Source organism: Mesoplodon bidens (genome assembly GCF_964165515.1).
Source record: "Mesoplodon bidens genome assembly, chromosome: 11".
NCBI classification, from domain to species: domain Eukaryota; kingdom Metazoa; phylum Chordata; class Mammalia; order Artiodactyla; family Ziphiidae; genus Mesoplodon; species Mesoplodon bidens.
Window position 1 is genome coordinate 33865037 of NC_138167.1, and position 12051 is coordinate 33877087.

General features: G+C 43.0%; 1 protein-coding gene across 11 annotated transcripts in view; it reads left to right on the top strand.

Annotated features, from left to right (window-relative positions):
- GRIP1 (glutamate receptor interacting protein 1) overlaps positions 1 to 12051 on the top strand; it is a gene marked incomplete at its 5' end in the record, with an annotated part of 731133 nt that overhangs the window by 637610 nt on the left and 81472 nt on the right. For all 11 annotated transcript variants that reach the window (XM_081250285.1, XM_081250289.1, XM_081250291.1 and 8 more), the window contains 3 exons: positions 283 to 435; positions 6924 to 7110; positions 7784 to 7929. In XM_081250285.1, coding sequence (XP_081106411.1) covers positions 283 to 435; positions 6924 to 7110; positions 7784 to 7929 — 486 coding nt within the window. The remainder of the gene's footprint in view (positions 1 to 282; positions 436 to 6923; positions 7111 to 7783; positions 7930 to 12051) is intronic.

Here is a 12051-nt window from a genome sequence, read left to right on the forward strand (position 1 = left end):
AATGTTTACTATTTTGTCTAAAGCAAAATTCATAGCACCTCTCCGTGTTGCATTATACTTATGAGGATCAGCGCTGCTCCTCAGGCATTTCCAGGCCCTTGTAACTCAGATTCTAAAGCGCTGTCTCCATGGCTCCTGAGATCCGGTCTCTTATTGGTTGGGGTACCTACTAGCCATTGCTGTGCCTCTTGTGTGTCTTTCTGTATTGTTGCTGGTTGGCAGGTGTGGCAGGCTCACACCCCACCTGAGAATGCTCTGTGCCAAGTCCTCACTCTTTTACAGCAGCTTTGTCTTCATCCTTCTCTCCTACCTCCACGAGTGCATACAGCCTGAGTTCCCTGAACGTGGGGACTTTGCCTCGAAGCCTCTACTGCACTAGCCCACGTGGAACCATGATGAGGAGGAGGTTGAAAAAGAAAGACTTCAAAAGCTCACGTAAGTGAAATGTTAGCCAATGACTTTGGGCCTGGAGGAAACGTGTGGGTCCGTTGGAGTCTTGGCTATAAGGAAACCTGCGGGAAGAGTGTTTCACAGGTAGACGCTAAGCAGCTCACAGCCCTGTGCCAAAGACCGTTGAAATGATCTCTCTTATCGACATGGTAATGATTGCACCAAATACAGATTCAGACTGAATTTGTTAGTTCATTCTACCTTTGCCTACACCTTTTTTTTTTTTTTTTTTTTTTTTTTGCGTTACGCGGGCCTCTCACTGTTGTGGCCTCTCCCCTTGCAGAGCGCAGGCTCCGGACGCACAGGCTCAGCGGCCATGGCTCACGGGCCCAGCCGCTCCGCGGCATGTGGGATCCTCCCGGACCGGGGCACGAACCCGTGTCCCCTGTATCGGCAGGCGGACTCTCAACCACTGCGCCACCAGGGAAGCCCCCTACACCTTTTTTTTTGAGATCTTTTTCTTGCTCTTTTGATCTGATAAAATAACCAAAGATGTGATGTTTTTTCTTTAAGACTCCTTCCTTATATTCTGGGTAGTTTTGGACATGAAATCTTTGTTCTTAGTTTCTTATTCACTCTAAAGCAATTTTTTGAAAACTAGGTCCCCCTTTTGATAAATATAAGAGTTCCATGCAGTTGTTTAATATTATTATAAATTTCATACTAAATTATATTTCATGAACCTCCCCCTGCAAGAAAGGCAATGATAAGTTTAAACATGCGTTTTCAAACTATATCTCATTCCCCTTGAATGTGCCTTTTCAAACTCTGTTTCACTCCCCAAGATTCTAATACTTTCCCCAGGAACCTGCCCCCCTGAAAATCTCTGCCCTAACATATATCTCTGTTACACACTCCAGCGTCAGGAAGATTGAAGGATGCTCGTCTTTACAACAAACATCCTAAGGTCCAGGAATTTTGACTGTGATTCTTAGAAATATGATCTTCTGGGACAGCCAAGCACATTATAGATTAGGCAAGACTAGGAAGATGTGGTTGGCTGCTTGCTTCTGGATAGCTGGTTGTACATGTAAACAAGAAAAGGGTGGTTGAATGCCTTAGGGAAGAAGAGAAGAAACACATCACTCCTAAATTTTTCTTTTGTGGTGACGGGAGGGCAGAATATAATCTCTCATCATAATCACATAACTTTTAAAGGAAGAGAACACCTATCTCTCCAACCAGATCTAATCATAGTCTAGAGAGGTGTGAGTATTTCTTGTTTTTTTTGGTGGCCATGATTGTGATTCCTGTAAAGAAGCTCAAAGAAGATGGGATCTCTTCCTGTGCTTACCATGGGGATAAAGTAAGGACCACTCTTAAGTTACCTAAACAAAACCAAACCCAGGTACTTCAAGACTGGTGTTAAAGAGAAAATGTTCTTGTGAGGAAGGGTGGTTGGATCTATTGGCTCTTCAGCTGGTTTGCCAGAGATTTATCTTCAGAGGTGGGTCTGTGGCCAGGCCTACCAATGCCACCATCAGTGTAGGAGACCAGCCATCACCCATACTGGGACATGGTCTCTTCATGTTATAAGAACCTGAGGTTTCCTTACAAGGAAAACCATCGCAAACCTCCACTGTGGTGTATTCATGATACTGACGTGCATATCCCTTCAAATATAAGATTTGTCATCTTTAGTATAGGTAAATAGAAGGAAGACTGAGAACAAGGAGCTTCTAGAGCCTCATATGTTTCTTAGCTGACTTGAGAGAGTAAATTATTTACTCATGGAAGAAATGAGTTGAAGGCAACATAGTGAACTGGTTATGAGCATAGCCTCTGGAACCAGGTTGTGTGGCTTCTCATCCCAGTGTCATTAATTTCTAGCTCTAGGACCTTCAGCAGATTTTCTAAGCTCTCTGTACCTTGGCCTTCTTAGTTACAAAGTGGGGCTAATTATAGTATTTACCTAATTGGGTAATTGTGAAGATTATATGAAAATATGTATATGTGTGTGTGTGTATATATGTATATATTCTCGTCACTGAAAGGAACATGCAGGACAAGAAATACATTCTAGACTATATATTCATATATATTTATGATATGTTCATATATATGTATGAACAATGATATATTCTCATATAATCTTCACAATTACCCAATGAAATAAGAACTATAATTATAAATATACTATATATATATAATATATATATGCTAGAACAATACTTATTAAATAGTAAGCACTATTGAAATTGTTAGCTATTTTGAATAGTTTAAATGTTTGCTATTATGATGCCTAAATCTGAAATGTTAACACTGCTTTCAAACTTAGGCATTTTTCACATGGTTCCACTTTGACATAATACATAGGTTGAGTCTTCCATTTAATGCCTCAGGATTTGTGGTGGGTATTTTTGTATGAGATTTTTTACATAAAATGGCTTCTTGTGCAACACTGCTTAGTGAGAGAAAACAGGCTAACAGCCCTCAGCAGGGAAGAGCAATTAAAACAGATGCATTCATGTTCATACTTCTGCTTTAATGGCCAAACACTTGTTTGTGTGAGGTAAGACTGCTGTCTTGATTAAGGATATTAGTGACTACAAATAAATGATAATCTGTTTGGCTATCTCAGGTGGATGTTTACACATCTTAAAGTTTTTTGGTTTTGGGGTTTTTTTTTTTTTTTTTGGCTGTGTTGGGTCTTTGTTGCTGCACACAGGCTTTCTCTAGTTGCAGCGAGCAGGGGCTACTCTTCGTTGTGGTGTGTGGGCTTCTCATTGCGATGCCTTCTCTTTGTTGTGGAGCATGGGCTCTAGGCACATGGGCTTCAGTAGTTGTGGCACGTGGGCTCAGTAGTTGTGGCTCGCAGGCTTTAGAGCTCAGTCTCAGTAGTTGTGGCGCACGGGCTTAGTTGCTCCTGAGTCATGTTCTCCAAGCCTGCTCTCATGCCTCTGCACCTCTGTATGTGCTGTGCCCTCTGCCACTTTAGCCCTTCCCTTGTTTTTTTTTGATATTTATTTATTTGGTTACACTGGATCTTAGTTGCAGCAGGTGGGCTCCTTGGTTGCAGCACATGGGTTCCTTAGTTGCAGCAGGTGAAATGGGGGTGGAGGGGGAGAGCAAATGATGATACTGAGAAGCTGAGGTTGAGAAGAATGTTGTTTAAGGAATTCTTGTCAAATGGCTGGATCTTTTCAGTCTTGTAGGAAAGACTCAGGAACAGAGCATAAGGGAACATGAGACTGGATGGGCAGGAGAAAATGGACTTATGAAGGATCCTGCGTAGTCTGCTAGAATTAAAGATTTTGTTCTCTAGGAAATCGGGAGCCATTAAAAGATTCTAAACTGGGGGGGGGGGTGACCTTTGCGTAGTAGAAAAGCCCCTTGGGAGCAATTTGGAGCTGTTAGCAAAAGATAAGGGGCAGGGACACTTGTTGGAAGCCTATGTAGTCATCTCTACTAGCAGTGATGAGGCTCTACTGTAGGGAGTAGAGAAGTTGGGCCCTCATCTTAAACAAAGTTCATCTGGCAATAGTATGCGGAAAGCACTGGACATGAGGGGACCCAGAAGCAGGTATATTAGAATAATTGGAATAATGAATTGAATGCAGTGAAAGTAATGAGAGCCTGAATTAAGGCATTGGCGATAAGAAGGTAAAAGAGGATTTATACAAGGTATATTTTAGTCATCATCCTGGGAGAACTTAGCAACTGATGGGATTTATGACCATGAGTTGTTGTGAGTCAAAGGTTACTTTGAGATTTCAAGCCTAGAGGACTATCAACATGATGGTCCCATTCATAGAAATAGTGGTGGCAATGAGAAAGAGAAGATGATTAACTCAATTTGAAGATGTTGAGTTTGAGGAGTCAATGAGACATCCTTGTGGATGGGACATCAAGGAAATTCATCACTGGAGCTTGAGAGAGTCTAGAGAGGGAGACGCAAGAAGATACATGAGAGGTCATATTACAGGTGCGCTGGAAGTGAATGGGGGAAAGAATGAGAGTAGAAAACACTTAGGACAGAACCGTGGTCAGCTCTGTGTTTGGAGTGCAGAAGGCAAAGTAAGTGGTAAGGGCTGGAAAAGCAAGAAAGTAAGAACAAAGCTTCATCAGAAGTAAGAGAGGAGCTTCAGGAAGAAAGGGATAGTGCCCAAGGCCAGTTGCTGCAGAGTGGTTAGAGAGGACGAGGCCATTGATTTTGGCAATCAGGAAGTCATCCTCGTGAGAGCAGTTACGGTAAAGGGTGAAAGGAGAAGTCAATTTTAAGCAGTTTGGGAATCAGTACAAATCTATAGAGAAAGGTCAGAAAGCTAGGGGAGTGAGTAGGAAAGTTAGGAAAAATGTTGAGAGAAGTTTTTATGGCACAAAATCACAGAGGGAGTGGAAAGGGAGGGATAGTATCAAAAATAATGAAAGGAGGAATTAGCCTTGTACATCCTCCTGAAATGGGGGTGGAGGGGGAGAGCAAACGATGATACTGAGAAGCTGAGGTTGAGAAGCATGTTGTTTAAGGAATTCTTGTCAAATGGCTGGATCTTTTCAGTCTTGTAGGAAAGGAAGTTTGACCCTTAAAAGAGTAGAAATGTTTGTGAAAAATCCCATGAGGAATCAAATAAGGTGACAAAATATTACACCACAAAAGATTCCAGGGCCTCATAGAGAATAATGTGAATTCACCATGACTTTCTGTAGCGCCCTTCAGCAACTCAGTAACAGCAGTGGAGTGACTGGCTATTACCAAAGAGTATGGTGTATGAGAGTAGACAAAATCACATGAGGTGTAAGAATGCTAGCAGAGGCATCATTGAAATGGTCACCGGAGGTCCAGGTGGAGTGTGGAGGAAAATGACGTTAGAAAAGGCAGCGAGGAAAGATGATGGCTTGCAAACCAGATTCTCACGTGAGGGAGGCAGAGGCTTCTGGAATGTTCTGCTCCTGCCTCCTCTACCTGCAGTGGCTGTGTTTTTATCTGGAATATAAGGGCATCTCTTACGTGCTTTCATATGAAGGAGGGGGAATATCTATTGCTAAAAAATATAGTTTGAAAGCCATTAGACTGGGAGACAAGTGAGAGACAATGGGACTAGACGTCATAAAGAGGAGAAAGTCAGATCGTAGGGACTCGGGAAGATGGCTCAGAAGGACGTGTGATCAATAAGGAGGATTCAGATATTGAGATCCTGGAGCTCTATCCACTTTGAAGGAAGATGGGGTCCAGCATAGGGCTCTGCTGGCAGAGAACTGGAGGAGGATGGAACTGCTTAGTAACTGGCATTGAGAGAGATGAAGAACCGTCAAGCCAGCATGTTAGGAGATTACAGCCATGATGTCAAAGGTGCCAAGGACAATGAAGGGTTAGAGGAGGTAGGTTAAGAGTCAAGTCCTGAAGTCAGTGAGGAAATGGAAGGACTTTGCAAAACCAGAAAACTATGGGTTTGAAGATGAGACAAAGCAGAAATAAATACAGAATATGGAACTTGAAATAGGAGTGATTTGAGATAAACAGCACTGCATACGGGGAGCAAGGAGTATTCTAAACCCTTCTCTCTCCTTGCCCCAGGCAGGGAGCATGAGGGAAAATAGCTTCTGGTTGGAGAGGTTCCTGAGGTGTATGGTGTCATCAGGTTTCAGTTGGAGGAAGGACGCCAGAGACCTTTGTTGGAGGAAGTGGCAGTCAAGCGCAGGACCCTACAGGCAGAGAGCTTGCTCACAGAGAGCAAAGGAGGCCCGGGTGCCAGTGAGCAGCGCTGAGAGGAAGGCATTCCAGGAGGATGCTTCCTCATGACCTAGGTCGGGAATGGGAACTAGACAGCTGTGGGCTTGGATGAATATCAGAGAAGTGAATGAACTAAGAGATGACAAAACAGGCTGACGAGCCAGTGGGAAAGAACAAGAGCTGAAGAGACCAAATTTGCGGGTAGGAGGAATGTAGGGTTTAAAGGACTCCACTGTGGCAACCCAACGCCACGTTAAGGCTGATGACCAGAACATCCTCATCAGCCCAGGAGCCAGACTTGGATGAGTTGTTTCTTCAAAACTGAAGGTCAAGTTGTTTGTAAAAAGCTGGAACCTTAGGTACAAATGGCTAAACTGGGGAGAAAAAAACCACATTAGACCAGTTAAGCCCAACCCCCATTTTCCTAGATAAGAAGGAGATAAGTGACTTACCCCAAGGTCACCCAACTGGTTGCTTAGTGATCGAGCCAGGACTAGACCCCAGGTACCCTGACCCCAAGACCATCCTCTTCCTACAGCTCCCACAACTGTCCCTGCTTTTAGGGGGTGGGCCTGAGGAGGGGGCTACACTGATGCTGTGACTTAGATGTGACAAATATTGGGAGATTCGTCTATCCTGTTCAGCTCTGGTGAAACATTTTATGCTAAAAGACCAAAACCTCACATCCCACCATCGCCAATGAGCTTTTGTTCCGGAGACATGATCTGTTTCAGAAACGTTGGCGTTCCTGGTGCCTGTTCCAATCTAAAGTCATTTCTTGTGTGTGTGTTTGTTCCTCTAGTGTCATTAGCCTCCAGTACGGTGGGCTTGGCTGGGCAGGTTGTTCACACAGAAACCACAGAGGTTGTGCTCACAGCAGATCCTGTCACAGGATTTGGGATTCAACTGCAGGGCAGTGTGTTTGCCACAGAGACCCTCTCCTCTCCGCCTCTGATTTCCTATATTGAAGCTGACAGCCCGGCAGAGAGGTGAGACATTTTCTTTCACGGCATCGTTGTCTGCCCTACATTTCTCGCTGGCTATCTTTGACTAGCTAATAAATTATGGAACAGTGCTCAACGCAGGAAATGCAAGACGTGATGAACTCTGTTCTGACAATAAAATTTTATGTTCTTGATCAGGTTTGAGAAAGAATAGCGAGCATGAGTGCCTTTAGCAGATTTTTGTCCATTGGCGACTAGAGGCTAAATTAATTAAAAAGGAAAAAAAATCCATTAAAAAAATCTCTGAAGTCCAAACTTCATAATAATTTCTCTGCCATGGGGGAATGCACATTCATCATTACTATATATTGGTTCAGATCAGATTATAACAATACCATGGTGCTGAATTATTAATTACTTTTCTGGGATACTTCAAGATTCCCTTGCTCACATTTGTAGCCATGAAATGCAAGAATGTAGGACATTGCATATAACCGAATCACTTTGCTGTACACCTGAAACTAACACAATATTGTAAATCAACTACACTTTTATTAAAAAAAAAAAAAAAAAGGAATGTGGGATATTGCAGTTGACCTAATAGGATGCCCACAACATTAAATAAATAAGACCAAATGCTATTTGCCAGGATCTTGGCAACTTCAACTGGATAATTATTTACTCCATTATGACCTGTAATGTGTGGTTCTAAATTCAGATGTGGGGTGCTACAGATTGGAGACAGATTGCTGGCCATTAATGGAATTCCAACTGAAGACAGCACCTTTGAGGAAGCCAGTCAGCTCCTCCGAGACTCTTCAATCACAAGCAAGGTCACACTGGAAATTGAGTTCGATGTTGCAGGTATGATCATATAATCTCAAGTCAGCTGCATAGTCAGGAGTGGACTGCATGTGAATTATGTGGATTATGTGGCAGGGGATGGGGGAGGAACGACAAATTGTTTTTATATAACGAGCGTCTTTTTGTTTCTGAGGTTCAAGGTGTCATTTTGAATTGAGCATTGCTTTTGTATTATTCATTAAAATCTCACCACAAGAACAATTGAAAATAAATGTGACAAAATGAATAAGTAATAGCTGCTACAAAAGTGATTAAAAAAATCATGTAGCCTTTATTCTTCCTGACTTTTCCCCTATATGCTAGAGAAACCATATTCTTCAGTCACAGGGACAAGAAATGCCTCTCTTTGACTCTTCCCACTGCAGAAAAAAATATGAAAGTTCTGTGGGGAACAATGAAAATTCATTGGGTGGATTTATTCAAGCCCAGTAGGTAAATATTTGGTCTCTAGTGTTAAAGAGAAATCGCACCAGACACTTGTTAAAAATGACAAGGGAGACTTTATTCAAGACTGTTTCAATAGCGATCAAGACTTGCAATAGGAAAGAGATTGAACTCAGCGTCAGAAACAGCAAGTGCATTTGTATGACTTAAGTTTGGCCATGGAAGGAGTCCTTGTCGTAGCTAATAGGTGTACAGGTTTTAGAGGTCAGTGCTAGTTCCCATTTAAGAAAGTTGTCTTCTCTTAGTGAAATACTATCTCACAGACCCAATAACCTTTACCAATCAATAAAGATATGCCTTTGGACATAGGGATCACATCATGCCAACAAATGTTTGCTGAATGTTTACTGTGGGCCAGTTACTATTCTATACAGTGGCGATGCAACAGTGGACAGGAGAGGGAAAAAAAAAAATCCTTGTCTTCATGAAGCTTATATTATAGCAGTACAGAAAGTTAATTTAAAAATTAGTAAATATAAATTTAGGCAGTAATAGTGCTCTGAGGAAAATAAAGCAGAATGGGGGTTAGAGAATGACTGTAAGGGTTTTTTTTTTTTTTTCCCATAAGGTAACTCTCTAAGGAAGAGACATTTCAGCAGAGATTTAAAGGTTGAGAAGGAGCCAGCCATGTCGGAATCTGGGAGGAGAGCATTCCAGGCAGAGGGAGCAGCCAGTGTAATAATCTTGGTGGATTTGAGAAACAGCAAAAAGGGCTCTTGCTGGAGCATATAAGGGAGCTGGGGATAGGAGTCAGGTTTGGATTTGGAGGTGGGGTGGGAGAGGTTAGAATAGGCCAGTGCAGTGCCTTGGTACAATTTTATAAGTGTAACGAAGTCATGGAGCATGTTATGGAGGGGAGTGAGATAACCTGATGGATGTTTTGGAGAGATCCTTATGAAGTGTAGCAAACTTAGAAAAAAACAGAAGATTGTAGCAGAAGATTGGTGGCTTGGACAAGGTAGTAGTGCTAGAGATGGTGACAGAGAGTGAAGTTTAGGCTGCGGCTTGAAGCAGAGCTAACATAACTTGGTTATGGGTCAGATGTGGAAGGTGAGAGACAGGGAAGAGCATAATGATCCTGAGTTTTGAAGGTGAGTGGTTGAGCAGATAGCGATATCTTTAACTGAGAAGACCCGAAGCATAGAAATTTGGGGATAACATAAAGAGTTGTGTTTTAAACATGAGTAGGCAAACCCACTGTCAATACTAGGGAAAAAAGGACAAGTACATCCATTCCTTACTCAAAAGACTGTTCCCAAGTACCAGTTACTAAGTGCTAGGTGCTGCGCTATGTTCAGATCATTGAAAGAAAGAATAGAAAGGATTGACATCTTCAAGGACTTTGTATCCAATTAGACACAAGAAAGAACTGAAAGATAAGAATAGACTTGCTGAAAGTGTGTTGCCACTGGAATGCAGAAGGAAGTGCCCAGGAGACTGCAGGCTACCTCCTGGAACCTGGGATTGGGGTCTCTGCTGGAGAGCAGGACTGAGGAGTGACCAACATGGTGGTGATGGTTAAAGTCATGGAATAAAGGACACCACTAGGGAAAGAGTAGTGTTAAGAAGGGGACTGAGGAGGGGACTTTGCCTGAGGAATACTAAGATTTAAAGGGAAAGGACGCTAGTAAAGGAGACGATGAAGATGCTATAGGAGAAGTGGGAGGAGAACCAAAACTCTTTGGAAGCCAAAGCAAGAGTTTCAAGGCAAAAGTCACCATCAATAGCATAAAAGTGCTGTGGAGAGTTCAAGTAAGAAAGGCAGGAAAGGAAATGTCCACTGGATTTGGCAATTAGGAAGAAAGACATCGTAGAGAAGTTTCAAGCAACCAGGGGACAGAAGTCAGATTGCAGGGAGCTGAGGGGTGAGGGAAGAAAGTGTCGAGAAGTACAGACAAGCTGTGCTTGTTGTCTGTCTGCCAAGGGGTCTTGGAAGACAGTTTGGCAGGAAAAATGCAGGGAGTGGATGAAAAGGACTGGAGGCCACCATGGGCTCCTCTTTTGAGAACTTCTGCAACATTTAGTTACATACTTGGTGCTCTGTTTTATACTGTCCTATCTTCTTTTTCTTTAAGTTTATTTATTTTATTTATTTATTTTTGGCTGTGTTGGGTCTTCGTTGCTGCGCACAAGCTTTCTCTAGTTGCGGCGAGCGGGGGCTACTCTTCGTTGCGGTGCGTGGGCTTCTTATCGCGGTGGCTTCTCTTGTTGCGGAGCACGGGCTCTAGGCGGGTGGGCTCAGTAGTTGTGGCTCATGGGCTCTAGAGCGCAGGCTCAGTAGTTGTGGCTCATGGGCTTAGTTGCTCCGAGGCATGTGGGATCTTCCCGGATCAGGGCTCCAACCCGTGTCCCCTGCATTGGCAGGCGGATTCTTAACCACTGCACCGCCAGGGAAGTCCTATACCACCCTATCTTCTAATCAGTGGTTCTCAACCAAGGTCAGTTTTGCCCCAGAGGACATTTGGCAGTGTCAAGACATTTAGCTGTAGATGAAAGGAGATGGGACAACAGATAGAAGGGGATTCCGCATTCAGAGAGGTGTTATTTTGTTTGGTTAAGACTGGAGAGATTTGAGCATGTTTGGGGCCCGAAATAAATGAGAGAGAAAAGAGATAATTGGTAGATACAGCTTTCCAAAGGGATGAGAAGGGAAGTTATCTAGAATATAGGTAGATAACTCGTCTAAGACAGAAACTAGAAGACCTCTCCCTAGGAGTTTGAAGAGAAAGATGTGAGAATATAATTACATGTTTAGCTGTGATTAGGAAGATCATGTAAGAACTCTCAAGCAAGGGTGAAAGGGTCAGCACCTTGGGGAGAAAAGAATGATGAAGGTTTAGAATAGCTAATGGGGACATGAATGAGATAACCAACCAGACTCATGTAAAGGGATTTTCAAGCTGGGTGGTAGACCAAGGAGAGTCCAGAAGCTCTAAGTCTATAGCAGCATCAACCTGCATGGTCAAGTAGTTTTTTGTCAGGAGACCTCAACTGCCGAAGAATAAAAGCAAAGACAGTAGATGATTAGATTGATCCAGAGACTGAGATTTCCAGAGAAGTTTCAAAGAAGGAGCATGTAAGTCATAGAGGTTCAAATCGTTGCAGGAAGAGCAGAGGAATGATTATGATAATAGCATCAAAATTATCATGATATTTATCAAATGCTTACTCTATGGCATGTTACTTTTCTAAGCCCTGCCTGTGCATTAGCTCATTTAGTCCTTAAAACAGCAATGGAGAAAGTTACTATTATTATGTCCCCAGAAAACGGAGATTCCCGTTAATGGTAGGGCTGGGATTTTAACACAGGCAGTGCGGCTCCAAAGGCCACACTCTAAGCACTACGCATACTGCCTGTGCTTGAAAGAATCTAGCTTAGAGAGGGATGGAAATCAATAAAGGATCAGCATGAGAAACCAAAAGGAAAGGGAGCAGTTAAGGAACTAGGAGTCTTCAGGAAGGAAAATGGGGAGAGGAAGGGAATGAGAGGAGAGGAAGGGAATGAGAAGGCTAACAGCCAGGAGACTGAGGTCAAAGTGGCATATGAGAGTTTAAGATTTCAGACGTCAAGTAAGGCTCAGGGTAGTGAGCTGCCGAAGTGAAGCGGAGTGGAGGCAAGTATCATTCAACCAGAGGTCTGGGAGTGGGGGATGCAGAGTGATGGGAGGAACATCCACG